Consider the following 19,443-nt stretch of genomic DNA (forward strand, 5'->3'; position numbering starts at 1 on the left):
TATAATAATATCACTGTTTATATCCTTCAGCAAATTACATCATTTACAGCTGATCTTTAAACTAAAGAATTAGCTAATTAAATAGTTTCACAGTTTATTGTTTTAAAGAATAAACCATCACCACCAGGCTCTGCTAAAAATATAAAATGACCATATCATCTGATGCAAGCTACTTCATTTTGATAAATGTATTTTTTAGCACTGTAACTTGCACTATGATGTAAGCCCACACTATTTGCTGCAGACTAGGGTATTTGGTGGCTGACAGGGAAGAAATAGGTTTTTGATATATTGCTGTCCATACAGCATTGGGTAATCAATCAGTGTCAGTCAAGGGCCCTGAACTCCCAAACAATTTTATATAAAACTCTAGGTAGAAACCTCTTGACTAACAATGAAGATAAACAACAACAAAAAGAAATCATCATAGAACACGTAATAAGAGAATGCAGCAGGATACAGTGTGACACAAGAAACAAAGTGGTACATGATTGGACAGGTTCCTCCATATATGCCCAGACTTCTGGTAACTAACATTTGGAATAGTGAGTTGGAAAATCTGGAGGCAACCCCTAAATGCCAAGTAATTTGGTCTAATACCCAGCACAGCAACTCTACATAAACATTTCAAGATGACATTTATGTAATTTGAGAATACACCTCAGTGGTAAAGTTCTGGTCCCAGGTGGCATCTATTCTCTATGGTCTGCTAGTGCTGGCATTGCCTGTATCTCCTCCTCTTTTTCTATTCTGTGAGCTATCCGTCTCAATACACTGTATATCATTTTTTCAGAAGCTTTTACTTTGTGCTTACTTGGTTTTATTTAATTATTTTCCACTGCCACTGTCTTATAGTTACATTTGTTGGCAGTTTGTTTTTATTTCAATTTTATTAATATATATTTTTTAAACAAATCCAAAAACACAACATTAAATGCAATGTTTTTCTTTATGTAGAAATACATGTTGCACTACAGTTTTACCAAATCAAAGAATCTGTTATTATAAAGTGACTTTTACTGCATCGCATCGCAGCGCTCCTCCTTCGATCAGAAGAATGTGGTGGTTTGGAGGGGGTGGTGATTTAATGTGTATAATAATGATGCACATGACAGGGCTTCAGTTTTCTGGTGGATTGCAGAGGTAGTAATTTACATTACAGACCACTCAACACACCAATTGCCACTTATTTTAATACAGAGCTATTCATCCTTTTTAGCTAAAAGTGCGATAATGAGAACCAGGAAGTTCCTAAAGACATTTTGCTGCAATTTGACAGTACCTACTACCACCAAAGTCTTCACAAACCCCTTATCACATCTGAATAGGATCCTTCCCCTGAAACAAAAGAACCATACTGTGGAGTCATTCTTAGGACAGACATGTCAGGGTTGGAAATAAGATTCCTATTGCATAGCAGTTTCACCTGTCAGATTTCGCATGTACTTCTTTTATTGCTCTGAGCACACTCTTAAACTCAAGGGAGGACAGAGATTTGGACTCCTGTAGTGGATTGTTCGTGCACGAGGCTAGCAACGTATCCAGATGACTTTTAACAATCAAGAAAATCACACAGACTCGTTTAATTTGAAGTTTTAACTAAATCAGAGCAGTAATAGTGCTCCTTCTGTTTATTAAATGCTTAATAATGGATTGAGTGGTTGCAAGCCACTTTGGATCCCTGCTGGCAATCTAGGCGTTTCCAGTGCCTTTACAGGTTTAACAGCATTAATACTTCAGGTATGGTATCACATACTCAGCCCTAGATATGCAAACCGCCCAACACTAAATCCTAAAACATCCAATATATCACTCTCCAAAGCTAAAATGTAAATCCTATACCTTATAGCAATGCATCAATATAAATGAGATATACATTCAAAATTGTTCTTACCTACCTATATGGAAGTGTAGTTGTAGAACACAACGTAAAAACAAAAGCTGTGTTTAAAACAGAGACTTCTAAAAACGACCAAACAGCAACCAGCTTTTTCAGAGATCTTCAGAGCATGGACCACGCAACTTGTAAGATCAAGTTAAGGGATACTTGACTTGGATTTACCTCAGCTTTTATATAGTTTTTTCTCCATTTAATGCGTCAGAAGACCCAATTAAATCTCATTGTTACGGGCAGCAGTGTGGAGTAGTGGTTAGGGCTCTGGACTCTTAACCGGAGGGTCATGGGTTCAATCCCAGGTGGGGGACACTGCTGCTGTACCCTTGAGCAAGGTACTTTACCTAGATTGCTCCAGTAAAAACCCAACTGTATAAATGGGTAATTGTATGTAAAAAATAATGTGATATCTTGTAACAATTGTAAGTCGTTGTCCTCAGACGCTGTAGCTCTGAGGTAGCTGCATAGTGAGTCTGCAGTGAGAATAAAGGCCAGTGCAAGCTCATGAACTGCAACAAATCCCCAGCCTGCTGGATGCTTAAAATTAAGATAGATGAAAGGGGGGGGGGGAAACACCAAAATTGTAATCTCTGCCTTTAGGGTTCTTCTTTTGATATACTTGGGCACAGCTACATGGGAGGTAAACACAACTCTACAGTATGCACAACTTGGAGTATGAAACCTCCTACATTCAAATGTGTTATTCTTTGATATATCATTGCGAGTTTCCATCCCTATTAAAGTGCTTGCTAAGGGATTTGCTGCCTTCCTACTCAAGTGAAGAAAAAAACTTTCAGTTTGCTTTTTTTCTTGAGCCTCCAGCAGCAGATCATGTAATTATGTAAATACATTTTCACAGCTTTGATTAGAGCCAACCTAAAGATCTACTGTACAGTGTTGTATTGAACAATGTCATACAAATGAATATCAATAAAACAAAAAATCTAAGGATCTGGATGGAATTAAAACTGACATATTAAAATGATCCCTCTACTATACGAATGATCCAGTATAACCGAGACACTGACAAAACAACATGGAACACCGCCAGCTAGGAAACTGGCAAAGTCTTTGATTTTAAATAAGCATTTTCGCTTGCCGTTCTTTAAAAAAAAAAAAAAAAAAAAAAATGATGAGAAAATCAATAGGTTTCAGTTTTAAGGAGAAAGAACAAATCAGTCTCTGTGTATTGTATCTTGTAATTCATCCTTGAAACCTTGTAGTCTTAGTAAAAGCTTTATAAATCCCTTGAAAGCTCCGCCCTATAGCCTGGAGATCACAGGTTCAAATCCATGTCATTGCTGACCGCGACCGGGGGTTCATAGGGGGCGGCGCACAATTGGCCGAGCGCCGCACGGGTAGGGAGGGCTTAGATCGGCAGGGCAATCCACGATACACCGCACACCAGCGACTCCTGTGGCTCATAGGGCGCCTGTGGGTCTGCAGTGGAGCCATTCAGATCTGGGTGGGGGGGGGGGGGGGGGGGGGGGGGGGTGTACGTGGTAGAAATGAATATTAAAATAAATCATATTTTTAAACTGGTAAATGCAACTGCATTTTTGTAATCATTAATCTTAACTCTATTGTACTGGCATTGCAATCCAAAGTAACTTTTCTACACCTGCCTCATCTCTTCTGCCTGAGGCAATGCTTGAGGTTGGTGCAGTTCGTGGTTTATTTACTTATTTTTTAACAAGAATATTAGTAGTGTAAACCCTCTCTTTTTTATTTTTATAAAAGGTGTCTGGCTTATCGAGGAAGCCTTTAGTTGATGGAACACGAATCCACTTGGCATGGAACTTGGTTTCAGGAGACTAGGTTTCAGGTCACTGCACGTCACACCAGGGAAGACTTGGGACTTGATACAGCAACGCTGCCTCAAACTAGGTCTCCCTGCCACTATTGCTGAAAAAGCGGCTTCCCTCAGTTTAAGATGTTCAAGTTGCAGCTGGCACCACTGCGTGTAGAAATAAGACCTTTTTGTCTTCTTTTGTAACACCACCACATCCTTTGAAGAAAAAAAGAGAACGCACAACTATTAACCTCCCAAAACACAGGGGCACCAGATCGGAATATCACAGCAAACCGCAAGATTGTCTTGGACAAGCACCAAGTACTAGATGGGGGTCCAGCAAAACCAGCACCTTACGACCACTTCCAATCAAACAACTTGCACAGATCATCCTGTAGATCAAAGTTAAGCACAAACAGCCAGCCGAGCCAGATCTTCCAAAGGGGTTCCAGGATGTTTGTATGTTTCTCACCTGGGCATTCACTCAGCATTACATCGATCCGTAATGCTGATGCATCTTGTGTATGACGTCATCTTGTCTTTGACATTTAAACAGTAAAGCCTTAAAATAATTACAAACTATTTCAGGTTTTTTAATTTGTCTCAGGTTTGCAATTAGTACACATTTCCAGGTGCTAAAATTGATCACAATCATTGATTAAAAGGTTGTTATATTAGTCTCATTGCCAATGTGTTTATTTTTGCTGGGATTTGTGAAAGTCCTTCAAATGACACTGCAAGATGTGCAACATGAAGTCTTCCAGTTGTTAAGAGCTAAATTAAATTGTGCAGTGGTTCAATAGTTCCAAGCCAGATGGCTGCTTATATTCTTTGTGTGGCTCATTTTATTGCTACAAAAAAAGTAACTATTTACAGCAGAAGACTGGTGTTACAATATCACAATATTAAGTTGTTTTTATTCATTTACAGGTATAGCATCAATAAAAAACATTGGAATAAATTTTAATTATGGCTCTGCTATGCTTATATCAACTTTAAAAAAAAGTCAACATTGCAAAAACAACTGTAATATAACAGCATACTGTCAGCACTGTTTCTATTATTTGATACTTTTTACAGCTGCTATATAAAGAACAGCAGAGCCATGTTTAAAATGTAATCCAAGGGTAAGACTGGAAAAGCAGATTGTATTTTAATGCCCTTTGGGCTCTCTCCAATACATACTCGTATCAGTATACGGTAGCAGCGACAGGCCAACAACGACCTACACATTTGTGCTGTAAAACCTCTCTTTTTAAATATCAACCTTTAGCTGGCAGTGCTTGCTTTTTTAATTGCACACACTTTATGCTTACCTTTACCTAACCTACAAACCAGGTTTTATTTTTTCTGGCTTCTAGCACTGATCTTACTAGGAAACATGTGTTCACTGACACGGATCCCTGTGGACCGTGGCAAAACTTTTGGCAAAACTTTTGGAAGACGGGAACCTGTAGGAAGTGAAACAAGTCAGTAATTAGATCTACATTTGATTGACTACATTCACCCGTTAATGGATATTCTGGATATAAAACATTTAGCATACTGTAACAGTACTGCTACAGAAGTGGCCGTTTCCAAGGAAGATACACATCACATTTTAGTGATACTTCTTCCAGTTCCATCACTCAAAAGTTCACCAAAAAATTTACAAAAAATAATGCAGCAAGAAATCTATTGAGGTCTTCTTTTAATTGGAAATGGAGGGGAAAGAGAAGTGTTGATTAGTTTACTTTGATAGCTCATGTGGAGGCCTGATTCTATAAAAAAAAATGTAAATGAAAAATAAATATAATGAATACATAAAAAGATAAATAAATAGACAAAGAAACAACCTTATCTGTGAGTTGCAGGAAACCTATGCACTGAATGCCAACACTGGAATGCCTCATGCTTACTGTATATAAATCAAAGGATATTAAGCAGACACCAATTCCTTATACATTTCATATGGGCTGCAGATTAACAATTATTTTCAAGAGTGCTGGGTGCCGTGCAGTAGGCTGGATTAGAATCTTGTTTAAGAATAACACAAAATTACTCCATCACCCAAAACTTGAGGTTCAAATCCAAGGCACTGAAATCAAAGCTTGCTTTACTGATGTCAACCATTCCACCACACCTAGTTCATGGTTTTCTAGAACTACTGTGGGTGTGATTCACGTTTTCTAGCTGGGACCCCATTGAAGTGACACCAATACTAATCTATTACAGAGATGCAACTACATGTAGATTTTTACAGTATGAACAGAATATACAGAAAGACATGTATAGCACCCTTTTGTTTTTCAGGTTATCGTAGGTGTTCTATGAAAGTGCCAACATTATCCAACCATAATCCTTAAGTAGGTTTTCTCTAAATCCTACATCTGAATGGTCTGGTTATATGTGACCAAACATAAGTACATTCACAACCTGGTATCTTTTTAAAATGTTCATAGTACTATCCAGAAATCATTATTTTTCATGCTTTGTTGGCAGTTGTCTCAGTTCACAATTATGACCAAAGCTGTGCCAATTATTTCTCGTCCCCAGTATACCAAGTGTGGATTACAGAGGCTAAGCATAAAATAAACATGTTAATTTGTATGTAAAAGAAACAATGCTATGCAAAAATGTTCAAAAAATCATTTAGTAGCAATTGTAAGAAATATGTTACTGTTAGCAATGCAATTCGTGATGGGTTTGGAGAGCTTGATTGTGTATCCTATCACATTAACTTTCTAAAGTTTGCAGTTGACTGCTTCAGATAATGTAATGTTTCGCTGCTTGCTAAAATCAACAATGCAGTTCAGATTTCCATTTCAATTTAGTTAGGATTATGCCGTTTCCAGGTTACAGCAGGTCCATAAACACTTTACTTAGTCTGAAACCAAAATAAAATCACCCTTTCAAATAACAAGCACCTGTGTAAAGAAGGACAAGCCAGAATCTGTTATTGCAATGCAGTCAGAATTTCAGCATGCCGGCATTATGCTCATACAGACCACTTTATTATCAGAGACAGAAACAGTTGTGATTGGGAGAAATAATTAATCAATACATACTGTACAAAGACATTTGTGTAAAATATGGGTGTAATCAGTCTAACAGCATGGGGACTGCATAGAGGAGTAATTATTTCAAATTCACAACTGCTTTTGCGGACTAAGGCTTTTTGTGCAAATTAGTTTAGACAGCTTTGATTGGGCCGTATTTAACCAAAGCCATTTTGTATATATATGAGAGATTAGAAACAAGCTGTTTACAAAATGTGTGTATTTTTTCATGACACTGCTAGTTTCATCAAGTTCCTCTTTGCATTTTATAGACCCCCCTCTATGTGCTGAAATTTGTTTGGTTTATTTCAGGAGATGTGAATATTTCAAACACAGGGTTACAGATAAACTTGTACATCCTGGTATCTTTGAAGGTCATTGCAGCTAGACCACTGGAGCGAGCCTGAACTACAACACACCAGGTACCAGGAAGCAGCAGTAACTACTCATCTCGGCATGTGGTTTATCTATGGCAAGCAAATCAAAAGATCTTCAGCTTAAGAAAAGGGAGACCAGAGAGAATATTGCTAATTCTAGTAAGAGGAAAGATTTCAAACCTTTGTTAGCACTCCATTAATAAAGCTTTTTAGATAACCCACACAGTATAAATCTATCAAGTGATTTTTAGAATTATTTTTTTTCTGCCTTAAAGTTTTGACATTTTTTCTACATACTGCAGTTACTTTATCAAAGAGAACAATGCTGAAATATACTGTATAAGGCTTCAGAATTCAGTAACAGTAGCAAAGTTAATTAATGCTCACCTGCATTATTTATAAACTGCATTTTATAGACTATGGTTATGTGACAGTTTAAGTAGTGAATGAGAAAGAACAATAAATAATTGATATCCTTTTGGCAGAATTTGAGCAAATTTAAAGCTATAAAAATCAGCAATGTAACAGACCTCCAATCACAGTTGAGGTCTTCGACCACAGAAATGAGATGTTGTGCAATGAGGCTGAAAAAATAGACAATATCCTGCCGATGGTTTTAGGACTTCACGTACAACACTGCTTACCAATCAAAGATGAATGGGTAGGGAGTTTTAATACCCTCAGAGCAGATGTGAATAGAAAGTTAGCATATTCATTTCCCATTTAATTACAGTCAGTATTGCTGCTGAAAACTGACGGCAAAGAAAAAACCAGATGGCAAGACCTGCGTCAGTTATACACTCTGGACAGTGGTGATTAAGTGACCTTGTTTCCAGTGCTGCCAACTGATCTACAGTTTTTTTGGGGTTTTTTTGTCTCTAGTGTCAAGCAGTTTACTGTCTACACATCTATCAGGTAGAAAAATATATATATAATTGAGAATAGAAACTTATATTAGACTCTGCTATCTCCAACCTTCCACTGATTCAATGCCTGAACTGCAGTTAACTTGCAAGAAGACAGCTTGCCAAGTTGGCAGTTCTGAATACATTAACACTGAGGAATCTAAGGCCCCTGGGTGTGCCGACAAGTTGGATTCCAGAGACCTGTCGCCACACAGCACACATTTACAATGCCAAGAGGCATAGGAGGCCCTTTGATTTTTAAAGGTTCAAAAAATCAAAAATAAAATCATAATTATGTGTTTTTCCACATCTGTTCTTGGTCTTATTATTAGATTTTTAATTGTCGATTCAAACAACCTTACTCCAAAACTGAAGTGTGGCAAACCGTTTTTAGACAGATAGATAGAGCTAGAGATACAGCTAGAGACAGATATATGCAATACACATTCTGATAAGCTTGCAAACACTGAAGATTATGGTGGTGGCTTAAATATAGATTGCTAATGCAGAAGTAAGCAGTAAGCAGCAGATGGTCAATCTCGGACTGCTGAAGATAATGCCAGTACCAATACAAGGGGGCAAAGTTGAGATGGGGCTTTTCAAGTCATTTTATTTGGGGGGGGGGGGGGGGTAACTAAAGAAGGAGCAAGGGCTTCCAAAGTGTACATTTACAATATTGATTGAAAAGGTTTAAATTAGCTTTCAAAAAGTTTCACTTGGAGGTACTTTGGTAAGAGCAAGCCCACTTGTGTGTCGTAATGCCTCTAGGGGTGAGATTAGTTCATGTTGAAGCACATTGCCTTTTGTTTACAACATTCTTAAAACAGAGTACATGCTCACAGTTTCAAATGTGAGCCTGTCTAAGTATTCAGGTTATATAATGATCAAATCTTACTTATAAACCAAGGCTCCCAAACCAATTTGTGATGTATACGGTTCTCCATTTACATCAGGGAAATTCTGACTGCAAAACTTGTGTATTATTTTTGTGTGGGGTCCAGGTTACATATCATCCAAACAAAGCTCTTAAAATAGGCTTAAAGTTTCCCAATATTAAAGTATACAATTATTATTTCATCTGTCTGCAAGCTTTAGAAATTAAGCAATCTACATCCATGACAGCACTTTAAGTACTGCTGGCTCAATGATAAAATATATATTTTTTGCAGGCTTGACAAGGATTTAATTTGATTTCCCAAGGTTTTTTCTACCATATTAGTCAACTTTAAAATAATAAAGAGCCTGAAGTATTACCAAGGACCCTTTGTTATTTTGAAGAAACTGCAACACTGAAGGAAGAATAAGCTACAGTATTTGCAAAGTATGCTCTCATTTTTTATTAAGCAATGAGAAAGACAACGATAATGTTACAATGTTTCGTGCTAGGTTTGAAATATTTTGGTCCACGAAAAAGGTATGTTTGTTACACTGATGAGCCATCTATAGTAGACTAATGGCTTGCCCAGGTTTTGCAATATGTTTAATCATCAAAAAATATTGGGCTGCTTCTTAGTCTGATATTGAGTACTTACATGATATCACAACGTATTGGGCTGCTTAGTAGTCTGATATTGAGGACTTAAATGATGTAAAAAATATTACAATTTTATGCAATGGTCCATTGGCAAAGCAGAAGAACATGGAGGTAAGCTGGTGAAAACAAAATGGTGCCCCATGAGATTTTCTTGTGAAACTCTGTTCATGAATTACAGCAACAAACATTCGATATACTTTCTATTGTAAAAAATGTAGATTATGGGATAACTAATAGTGATCTGAAACATAAATGCTGGTTTCATAGTTACACATACAGCATGAGTCACAAAGTGTTGCACAGATGCTTGGCTTTTGCCGTTAAACACCAATATGTAAATGTATCAAGACCATGTTAAAGGAATGACATAAGTGTGTGTAATACAGTAAATTATTTGAGAGTCCACACATTAGTCTAATTATTCTACTTGCCATTTCATGATGGACTTCATATACCAAATAATGCTAATTTTAATAAATCACGCCTAATAGCACACTTTTCTTTTCATACATAAATAGCTTGACCTTTTCCACTACTGAAATCTAAATTGGCTTCAATAGTATAATCATTACCCTTTCAGCATCAAAAATATGCTCCAGGAATATCCTCTGAGGAACACTGAGAATCCCCAGAAAGTCTTAAGGTCTGTTAGACAACTTTGAATTAAATTAATAACCATGCATTTTAAAAAGGCTCCAAAGAGTAAATCCAGCCTCAAAGAAAGCGTATATTTCAATGTCAAGTGGATAAGTGTCTCAGCACCTTAGTCCAAGTTTCTAGACAAAACCAACAGCAATCTCAGATAATTGATAAAAACAAATGCATGCCCAACTCTTTTAATTGTGTCACAAGGTATACTCTGGTGTCAGGTCTGTAATTGAGTTTGGAGTACCTGCCAGACTGAGACAGTCTATTTACGGGTGCTAGCAGCTTTAGGACATGGTGCTGGCAGTTTTTACATAGTGTTACTGTGTGTTGAATGTGCTGTATCATGATCTACTGTGGGCTTTTTGTTCTGTTTTTTTTTTTTTTTACAATTGATCACCATATTTTCACCATGCTTGCCCATGCTTTCATTGTGATTTTAGCAATGCTACATATACCAATGCCAAGGAGTGTTAAGGAGATATTGCAGATACTTTGCAGTCAACACATACTGTCTACTAGTCACAGACTACAGTGTCAATTTACTACATTCACACACACACACACACACACACACACACACACACACACACATTCTGCACAAACGCAGGAAGTGAATGTATCTTAATCTTTTAAGAAAACAATCCAATGATCTTGACATGCACTGTTGCAAGCCTAATGTGCAGCACGGGTCCATAACATCAACCCTTCCAAACATCTAGTGCAAAAGGAGAAAAGTTTGTTGGTATAAAAACATTTACAGCATTTTTGTTAGTATTCACAGTATGTGGAGTACCTCCTTAAAACAACTGTCTATGCATGCCGCACAGGCAATAACACCCAACGGGGAATCTAAATGGTAGATGCACATCACTCTGTGGATTGATGTGTACCTGACAAAGTAATTACTGTAAACACAGATGATGGGAGACTATTATGCAAGACCCACAAACATGCTCAGCTTAAAAATCAGCAAATGACTCACTTTCAAGGGGTCACTTAACTTTAAAGGGCAATGTGACAATCAAATACTCTTTATCCAAACTAATTTCAAATAAATTGCCTGAAATACATGAAAAAGATCCTTATTATTATTATTTTTAATCAGCCCTATTAATGCACAATTTTAGTAAGCTAATGTGGATCAGTGAACGTTGCCTGCTAATGTTAAATTAACTGAAGATGAGCAGCTTCCTGAACAATCCAGGTTTTACATTATAAAAAAAAAAAGTCTGTAAAAAATGATTGCTGCTGTTCTTGGTTGTTGTCAACATATAGAAGCCAGTTGAGGAGACAAGAATTCAATATAAAGGAGGTGATTTAAAACCAAACGATTAAAGGCAGCCTGCTTTTCTCAGTGCTTCATGACATACGAGTATTACACCAGTGTGTTTGGCATTTCCAAAGCTGTGACCTAACATATATTGAGGCCTGTAGCAACAGTCCCAAAACACAAACATTTCAAACTAGAAAGGGCATTTATATATATATTTATTATTTATTTATTTATTTTTAAGCTGTAACGAAAGGGAGATGTGTGTATTCATATAAAATGGTGGCAGATTTAAATCTTTTTTTAAATCACTAAATAGGATATTTGCTTTTTTCCCCCCAGACAGAAATGCATTCGATAGAATCACATTTAGCAGACTTTCATAACCTTGGTTATTTAGATCTGCCAATATTAAGCTCAGTTGAATACACCCCAGTCTGTATCACTGGTGGAACCAGTCAGTGAAATGTTTCATTTTTACTGGAATAGACCGGTAATGGAACGTGATTAGGAAATCATACAGCTGTATATCAAAGATTAGGACATTTAATAAATTGGTCTCAGACATGACACAAACTGAACTGTGTAAGTAGTTTTGTTCTCCTTCTAGATACCTACAAGATTGAAATAATTAAACCGAGTACTATACCTGAACCATGCAACATATAAAAAAAAAAGTATGTTTATTACACAGTATCAGCTTTTGGTCATTTTTTGTTTTCGATGCAATGACTTATTTAATGCTAAACGTATTATTTTACATATGTATATTTGGATCACACACAGTATATTTGCCATATCTATCCTTATACAAAACACAAGAATTGTATCTCAAATAAATATGTCCTCATTTTTAGGTTTAACAGTAAGCACCAAGATGGGACATTTCTTACATGTGTGACACCATATTATTGAGCTTTGCATATGCTATCAGACAATGAAATCTGAAATAATTTTTTTTTTTTTTTTTTAATCGAGGAAGAAAATGATTTAAAAGGCTGAAAGCAAACTGGTTTGATGGTTTATAGACATCACTTATATGAAGGGTGCAGAGTATTAAAAACATTTCTTAACATAAGCACAACACTTAAAACATATATATGATATATATATATATATATATATATATATATATATATATATATATATATATATATATATACACACACATACACACACAAATTTGATCACCTCATCTTTCCTCCCCTAACACAATGCCACTAGAATTGAAAGATTCCATTCATATGCATGTAGGGCAGAATACTGTATGAAGCTGAAGAAGATTTATGACATGTCAATCTTCAAACAAAAATGTGTCTGTAGTACATGAGATACATTTTCAATAGAGGATTCATAGGTTATTTATTAACATGTGAAGAGTCCTATTTTGAGTCCTAGTTGCCTTATTGAAAAAATATTTCCTACCAAAACACCAAACAACTGTTTTTATATCATACTCTATATCAGCGGTTCTCAAACTTCGCTGCTCTGGGACCCCCTTCTAGCAATAAAAATGACCCCGCTGCCCTGTGTTATTGCAGAATGGTTAGTATAAGTAAAACAACATTGCAAGACAATAGCAACAAAACTAATATATAGCCATTGGCTATTTTTAATTCACAATAGAAAATCACAAGATAAAAATAAAAAAAAAAATAAATAAATAAATAAACTGCTTCCAGGTTTACGCGATGGTAACACAAGGCCAGCTTCTTGGTCCTGCTTTCCATTTAGTCAGTGAGAGAGATGACAGACGCATCTCGTCCTTGGAGTGCTGTGTTAAGAATATTTAAGCGATCAAAACTATCTGCCAGGTAAGCTAGCAGAGCAAGCCATTAGCATCTACAAGCTTTTCAGGTTTTTATTTTTATTTATTTTTTTTACTGCTGATTGGGTCCTTGTCAGTCGGCACTTCTACAGTGTCACTCGGTTGTCCTTCATTACTCCCGTTTCCAACACTTTTCTTCAGAAAACTGTCATGTTTTAGATATTTATGCAAAACAACTTTCTGAACTCAGTTCACAACAAAAACCACAGAGGCTGGACTTAACACTACAGAAGTGCATTCCGCTGATTGGCTGACATGCAAGTTGGTTGCTAGGTAACCAGTTCAGAACGTTCAGACAAAGGCAGGTAGAGCAAAGGAGTCATTGGGAGTAAAATTTAGGAGTAAAAAGTGCCAATAATAATAATAATAATAATAATAATAATTGAACGTACCTGTTTCTTAAAATAAAATATTTTAAATTGTGCAGGTGTTCACAACACCATTAAAAAGGTACTGCGACCCCGTTTGGAGTCGCGACCCACAGTTTGAGAACCTCTGCTCTATATCATACTATATTGTAATGCTTTGTGAATAAGGCACACTGTTATATGACTGAGACTCATTCAGCAGGGTTAGCTACAACTACAGAAGGGCATTTATGTAATAATTGCACCTTCCCATCTGTACTTACAGCCTACAAATAGTTAATATTCTACTACACCAATAATACAAGTTTCTGTATGAAACTTCAAAAACAATTTCATTTTTTATTAAGAAAAAAAGGGAGCGCCTACAACCAACAAAACCTTTATATATATTAAAAAAATAAATAAATAAATAAATAAATAAATAAATAAATAAATAAATAAACCTTCTGTACCTCAGACATAATTGAATCACGTCCCAAATATAAAACCGACTATAGCTGCCTCCCAGATAAATCTAGTTAATCTCTCATAAGGAAACATGATTCAGTAATTTTATCAAATTAAAAAGCATGAACAACAAAAAGGAAATTATGCATCAGAGAACAATAAAAACAGAGAAGTTAATAAATTACAAAACTAACAATTAGTTTGGCGGGAGGGGGAGTCTGTGACTAACTGCATCACAGTATTTCACAGGTAAGTTCATTTGTGTTTTTATAAACAATCTGTTACAATTGCACAGGAAAGCTCCCTCTAGTTTATTAGCCTAGTGGAACATTTAAAAAGAGCAGAAGAGTTATTTTTTTTAATTTTCTATAAAATGGGTTACACACACAAACAGGAAAATAAATAAATAAATAAATAAATAAATAATAATGGAATTCAGTATGTGTTATACAGTAGTGTACAAATTCTGCCCAGTACTAAAAATAAATAAATAAATAAATAAATAGATAGATAAATAAAATACATACATACATACATACATACATACATACATACATACATACATACATACATACATACAAGTGTTGTGTGAACAGCATCAAACAGAGACTGTTGCAAGTGAACAAAAGGTCTGTGAAGCCAACACTGAGAATTTGCTTCACTGTGGGCATATGTGTGAAGGGTGCTATGTCAAGAAATCATTGTGTCAAACTGTGTGGTGATTTTGTGATGTGACTCTTAACTGCTGTCCACCGAGGGCTAAATAGAAACCATACTCAATTTACTTTTGACTTAAGACAGATTTGAACCCAGGCATCCAGCGGTCTAGTTAGGTAATAACTTAACCTTGCAAATCAGCAGATAAAATAGCAAATTTGAGAACAGAATATTTGTAAATTTTTCAAGGCCTTATTGAAACATTACAAGCCACGTTGTACTTGTGTTCATGATTTACACATCAGGTTATGAAACATTTGCAAATATGTAACAGATGTCTGGATGCATTTAATGTTCACAAAGATTGTTTGAGCTAATTTGAATTTTGCTAAATAGATTAATGTCAAGCCAAATACAAACACGTGTACAACTTATATCAAATGAGTGAAACAGTATAAACCATCATAAAATGAGGCAAACTAAAACAGAGAGATAACAAAGCAATATGCATTACAGTACTCCTCTTCATTAAAAAGTGACAAAACAAACACAGAACAAAAAACAACCTAAATGTAATCCCTTCAATAATGATGTGATCCTCTCAAATTATACAGGAAAACTGTTTGTTCAGTAGAGAACCCTGAGAATAATCTGGAGGGATCTGAACCCTGGAGAAGATTCTTTCTCTCTGTGTTCCTGTGACGCACACACGTGATGGTCTCATGCAGGATGACCTACTGTAGAAGTACTATTTCTTAGTACCGGTAATCTTTGCGGATGTTCAGAATCTCAAGAGCCTTGATTAAGAGCAGAATCAGGTGGGGACACTATAGAATAACAATGACTTTACTGTTCAATCTGTTCCTGTACCGTGAGCATTACAGAAACATTTCCTAAATCTCCAACAACTTACTAAGTGGCTGCTCCAATCTTAACTGGTTGGGAAGTCCTTACATCCCTCCACATTGACACACTGCACATTGAGAAGCACACTTGCTGGTAGTAAAGCTGGTCTGAATAAGTACCTGCGCTTTCAAAAGTACAGCAAACGATATGCAAGAGAAGGATACATGACATTGCAGAGAAGCGAAAGGGTGATCCTGTACACTCAATTCCTGTTGGTTAATGAAGCTCAAAACAATTATCCTTTCTGTTACAGCCCCTACATCTGTACCTCAAACCTAATTAAAAACAGCCTCTGACTTTGCCCAGTGCATCTTAAAGCCCTAAAGTTTCTAAGTCTTGTAGACTTTCTGAAGATCCTCAATGGAGATATGTTTTGTTGGCAAGTAGTCAATGATTTTATCATGGTTGCAAATAGAAATAAATTGGTTTGATGCTATTTCACCAGAGTTGGCGTCAATTCAATTTCTTCAATTCCAATTCCATTTCTAATCCCAATTCCCTTTTAATCAATTCAAATTCCTATTCCAGTCATTTTACAACAAAGGCTTTGTTGAGCAAACAAATACTGTATACAACTTAACAAACTTGTCAGGTAACCTGATAAAGCCTATGGCATAAACCTCAGGAAAGACTATGCCGTAAAAAGGGAACTGGGATTGGAAATGGAATTGACCCCAACTCTGCCATTTTCAGAATGTTGCTTGAGGTGTACATGTCATGCCACAAACAACTGGGGACAATAGGAGACACCAACATAATATCTATAAACCTTTGTTTGATTCCAGTATTTCCTGAGGAGTGCTTGTGTTTTGTTACGCAATGGGGACGTTTCACGTGTTTTGACTTACCTCTTTCTGCCGTTTGCTGGCTTCTCGTCTGGCTGCCTTCTCTTTAAGCCTTCTCTCCTGTAGAAACAATGGAAAGCAGACAGATCAATATTTATCTTTTTACCCCTAATAGAGCCAAGCTCTGAGGAGGACTGAGGTAGAAAGGAATCCTTTGAAAGGCAGAAGTCCTTTACGGCATTTCACATTTGCTTAAAAAAAATGGCAGCCTATTTCATCTGAAATTTCAAATTATGTAAAAAGATTATTTCTTCAAAATGTAAAATGAAAAAAAAAAAAAAAAAGATAGGTGTAATAAAATGTATAACACATGGCGACCACTACAGACAGACGCTGTTACAGGTACATAGGTACAGGTTGCCACACAGCATGAAAAACTATTTTGAGGAAGGGTAGCATGCAAGCATCAAGACAGCAGCAACAATATATTGTTTTATTATCTTTTAGGTACAGATGCAGTAGCTGTACTTCCAGTTTGTGTTCCTTCGGAGGATTTCTAGGGCTAATACTTTACACAAAGAGAAGACTATATGGCAAAATATGTTCCTTTCCATCGTGAAATGTATAAATGCCATTATTAAGATATCCCTTAAGGAACATGAAAGCCTTAGTTTGGAAGGCAGTTGTTTATCATTCACATTCAAAATGCAAAGTTAGGCACTGCTTTACAGTCTCAAGTTAAACCAGAAAGAATTCATTTTGTGCTGTTTGCTAAGTGAGGCATGAAACAATCAAAATATGTAAATCCACAAATAGATTTGAAAACAGCCCCTTCGAGACATGTGGAGATACCAGCAGAGCCCAGAGATCTGTAACCACACGTGATTAGAAAAGAGCAGGCGATTAGAAACACAGCAAGCAACACAGTGGTGTACTAAACAGGAAAGCTTCACTGCAGACAACTGAAAAATCCATTTTTTTATAGTAAGAAGGGATTCTTCTGTCTTTATTTACAGCAATTCTTCCATAGTTAAGCCTTGCTTGCACTCGTCTGCTCTACTATACATCCCCAATATATATCTGCAGCGTCACAGACCAATCGCTGCATTATTAAAAGCACATGAATGCCATTAACAAGCACTGGTACAAGTTCTGTTATAATTTTTATTACCATATACCAATAAATGTTTATGTTATTCTGACTAAAGTACATAAAAGGAAATACATAGAACTTGCACTACAGAAAATGGAAAAAAGCATAATTTCCTATTTAAAAATTCCTTTTTAAAAACAACAGGTCTATACATAGCTGCACCTAATTGTAATCTAAATTGCAAAAAAAACAGCACGTGTTTAGCACCAAGTCTTATGAAACTAAAACACTGTTTTGGAAAGCATTAATAAAATGGTTCATACAAAGCCATTTAAACAAAAAAAGACAAAATGGAGGAGGTGGAGCAGGTTGAAAAGATTGCAGTAGTTCAGATCGTATTGGAAAGCACATTGAATATACAGCCCACCTACAGCTTCCTAACTACCGTTCGCCAACAGAGTATTTTTACTTTTTAATTCTAATTGCAACCCTACTATTTCTTTTTCCATGAGCACAGATCCACCAATACCGATATCTTTAAAATATCTTTGTAGCAAAATAAATGAAAAACTCAGATATAAATTAACAGGGCTAGTCACCATGGCAACTGGCAAGAATTGAGAAAAGACTGATAGTTCCGAGAGGTCTGAAAGGACCTGACAGCAGGTGAAGAGAGACAGATAATAAAGATAATATAACCTGGGGTTAACAGAAGGAATGCCTTGTGCATGTTCATACAGTACTGTAGCTTGGTTTTGGAGGTTTAATAAGAACTTTCACTGACCCTGTGTGCCCTGGAATTTGAGTTCTGCTCAGGCCTCTTGATTACAAGGCGCTTCCAGGAGCAAGCATGCACAGACAGACAGACAGACAGACAGACACGGTCGCAGAAAAAAGTATTTGAAAAAACACAAAGAAAGTGACTTCTAATTGTTCACTGAAAGGTATACATTAGAGACTCAGCTTTATAATAAAACAACACATTATTACATAACATGTAATGAAAAATAACATTCAAAACCTAAATTTCATACCTTGACAGAAGTATGTGGGCAATCAACATATTTTGTATGAAACCCATTCTTTGCTAAATATTGACAATTATGATTGAAAACCAACACGTGATAATTCTAGAATTAATAAATGCATAAAGTGCTGAAAAATAAAACTGGAGATTTGTCATTCAAAAAAGCAACAAAAAAGTGGTCAAAACTAAAGAGTACAGCAACAATTTCAAAATGGCAGTGATACAACTAAACGAAAAATGAGAAACTACCAGAAATATAGCAGAAAGACTGTTTACCGAAAAGCACTGTGTGGGCTATTACTGACAAACACAGGAGAACAGGAACTACTGCAACTTGCTCCAAATGTGAAAGACCAAAAAAGATTTCTGCAAAATCTGGAAGAAAAATCTTGGGAGCAGCCCCGCAAAATCCTCTGATTACTGCAAAAGATTTGACACAAGAATTGAGACAAGATGGTCAAGAAATTCACAAGTGAACAATTCAACGATACTTTAACAAAATGAATGTCCATGGATGAAAACCATGCACAAAATAAAGTGACTGGCGTTTCCCATTGAATACTTGAAGTAGTATTCAATGGGAATGTTATGGTCAGACAAAGCCAAAATATTTTTTTCACCATATATGTTTGGAGGAAGGAAGAATTTAAAGAAAAGTTCATCATGCCCAGTGTTTAACATGGTGGAGGTTGTGTGATGCGACTGGCTTGTTTTTCTTCCTCAGGCACTGGCGACCTTTGTATTGTAGAAGGATCAATGAATGCTGCAAAATATCAATACATTTTGCACTCTCATTTGTTACCCAGTGCTAGAAGGCTTATTGGACGTAAGTTTGTATTCCAGCAGGATAATGACCCTAAGCATTCTACAAAGT

General features: G+C 36.2%; 1 protein-coding gene across 3 annotated transcripts in view; it reads right to left on the reverse strand.

Moving 5' to 3' along the window:
- Positions 1-19,443, reverse strand: part of LOC131737706 (probable ATP-dependent RNA helicase DDX10) — an 88,183-nt gene that overhangs the window by 10,952 nt on the left and 57,788 nt on the right. For 2 of the 3 annotated variants that reach the window (XM_059028388.1, XM_059028386.1), the window contains exon 16: positions 16,513-16,569. In XM_059028388.1, the coding sequence (XP_058884371.1) occupies positions 16,513-16,569 (57 nt within the window). Of the gene's footprint in view, positions 1-3,557; positions 3,903-16,512; positions 16,570-19,443 lie in introns of those variants that run through there. The other variant, XM_059028387.1, reaches the window with a different exon arrangement.

Source organism: Acipenser ruthenus, chromosome 8 (genome assembly GCF_902713425.1).
Source record: "Acipenser ruthenus chromosome 8, fAciRut3.2 maternal haplotype, whole genome shotgun sequence".
Classification (NCBI taxonomy): Eukaryota; Metazoa; Chordata; class Actinopteri; order Acipenseriformes; family Acipenseridae; genus Acipenser; species Acipenser ruthenus.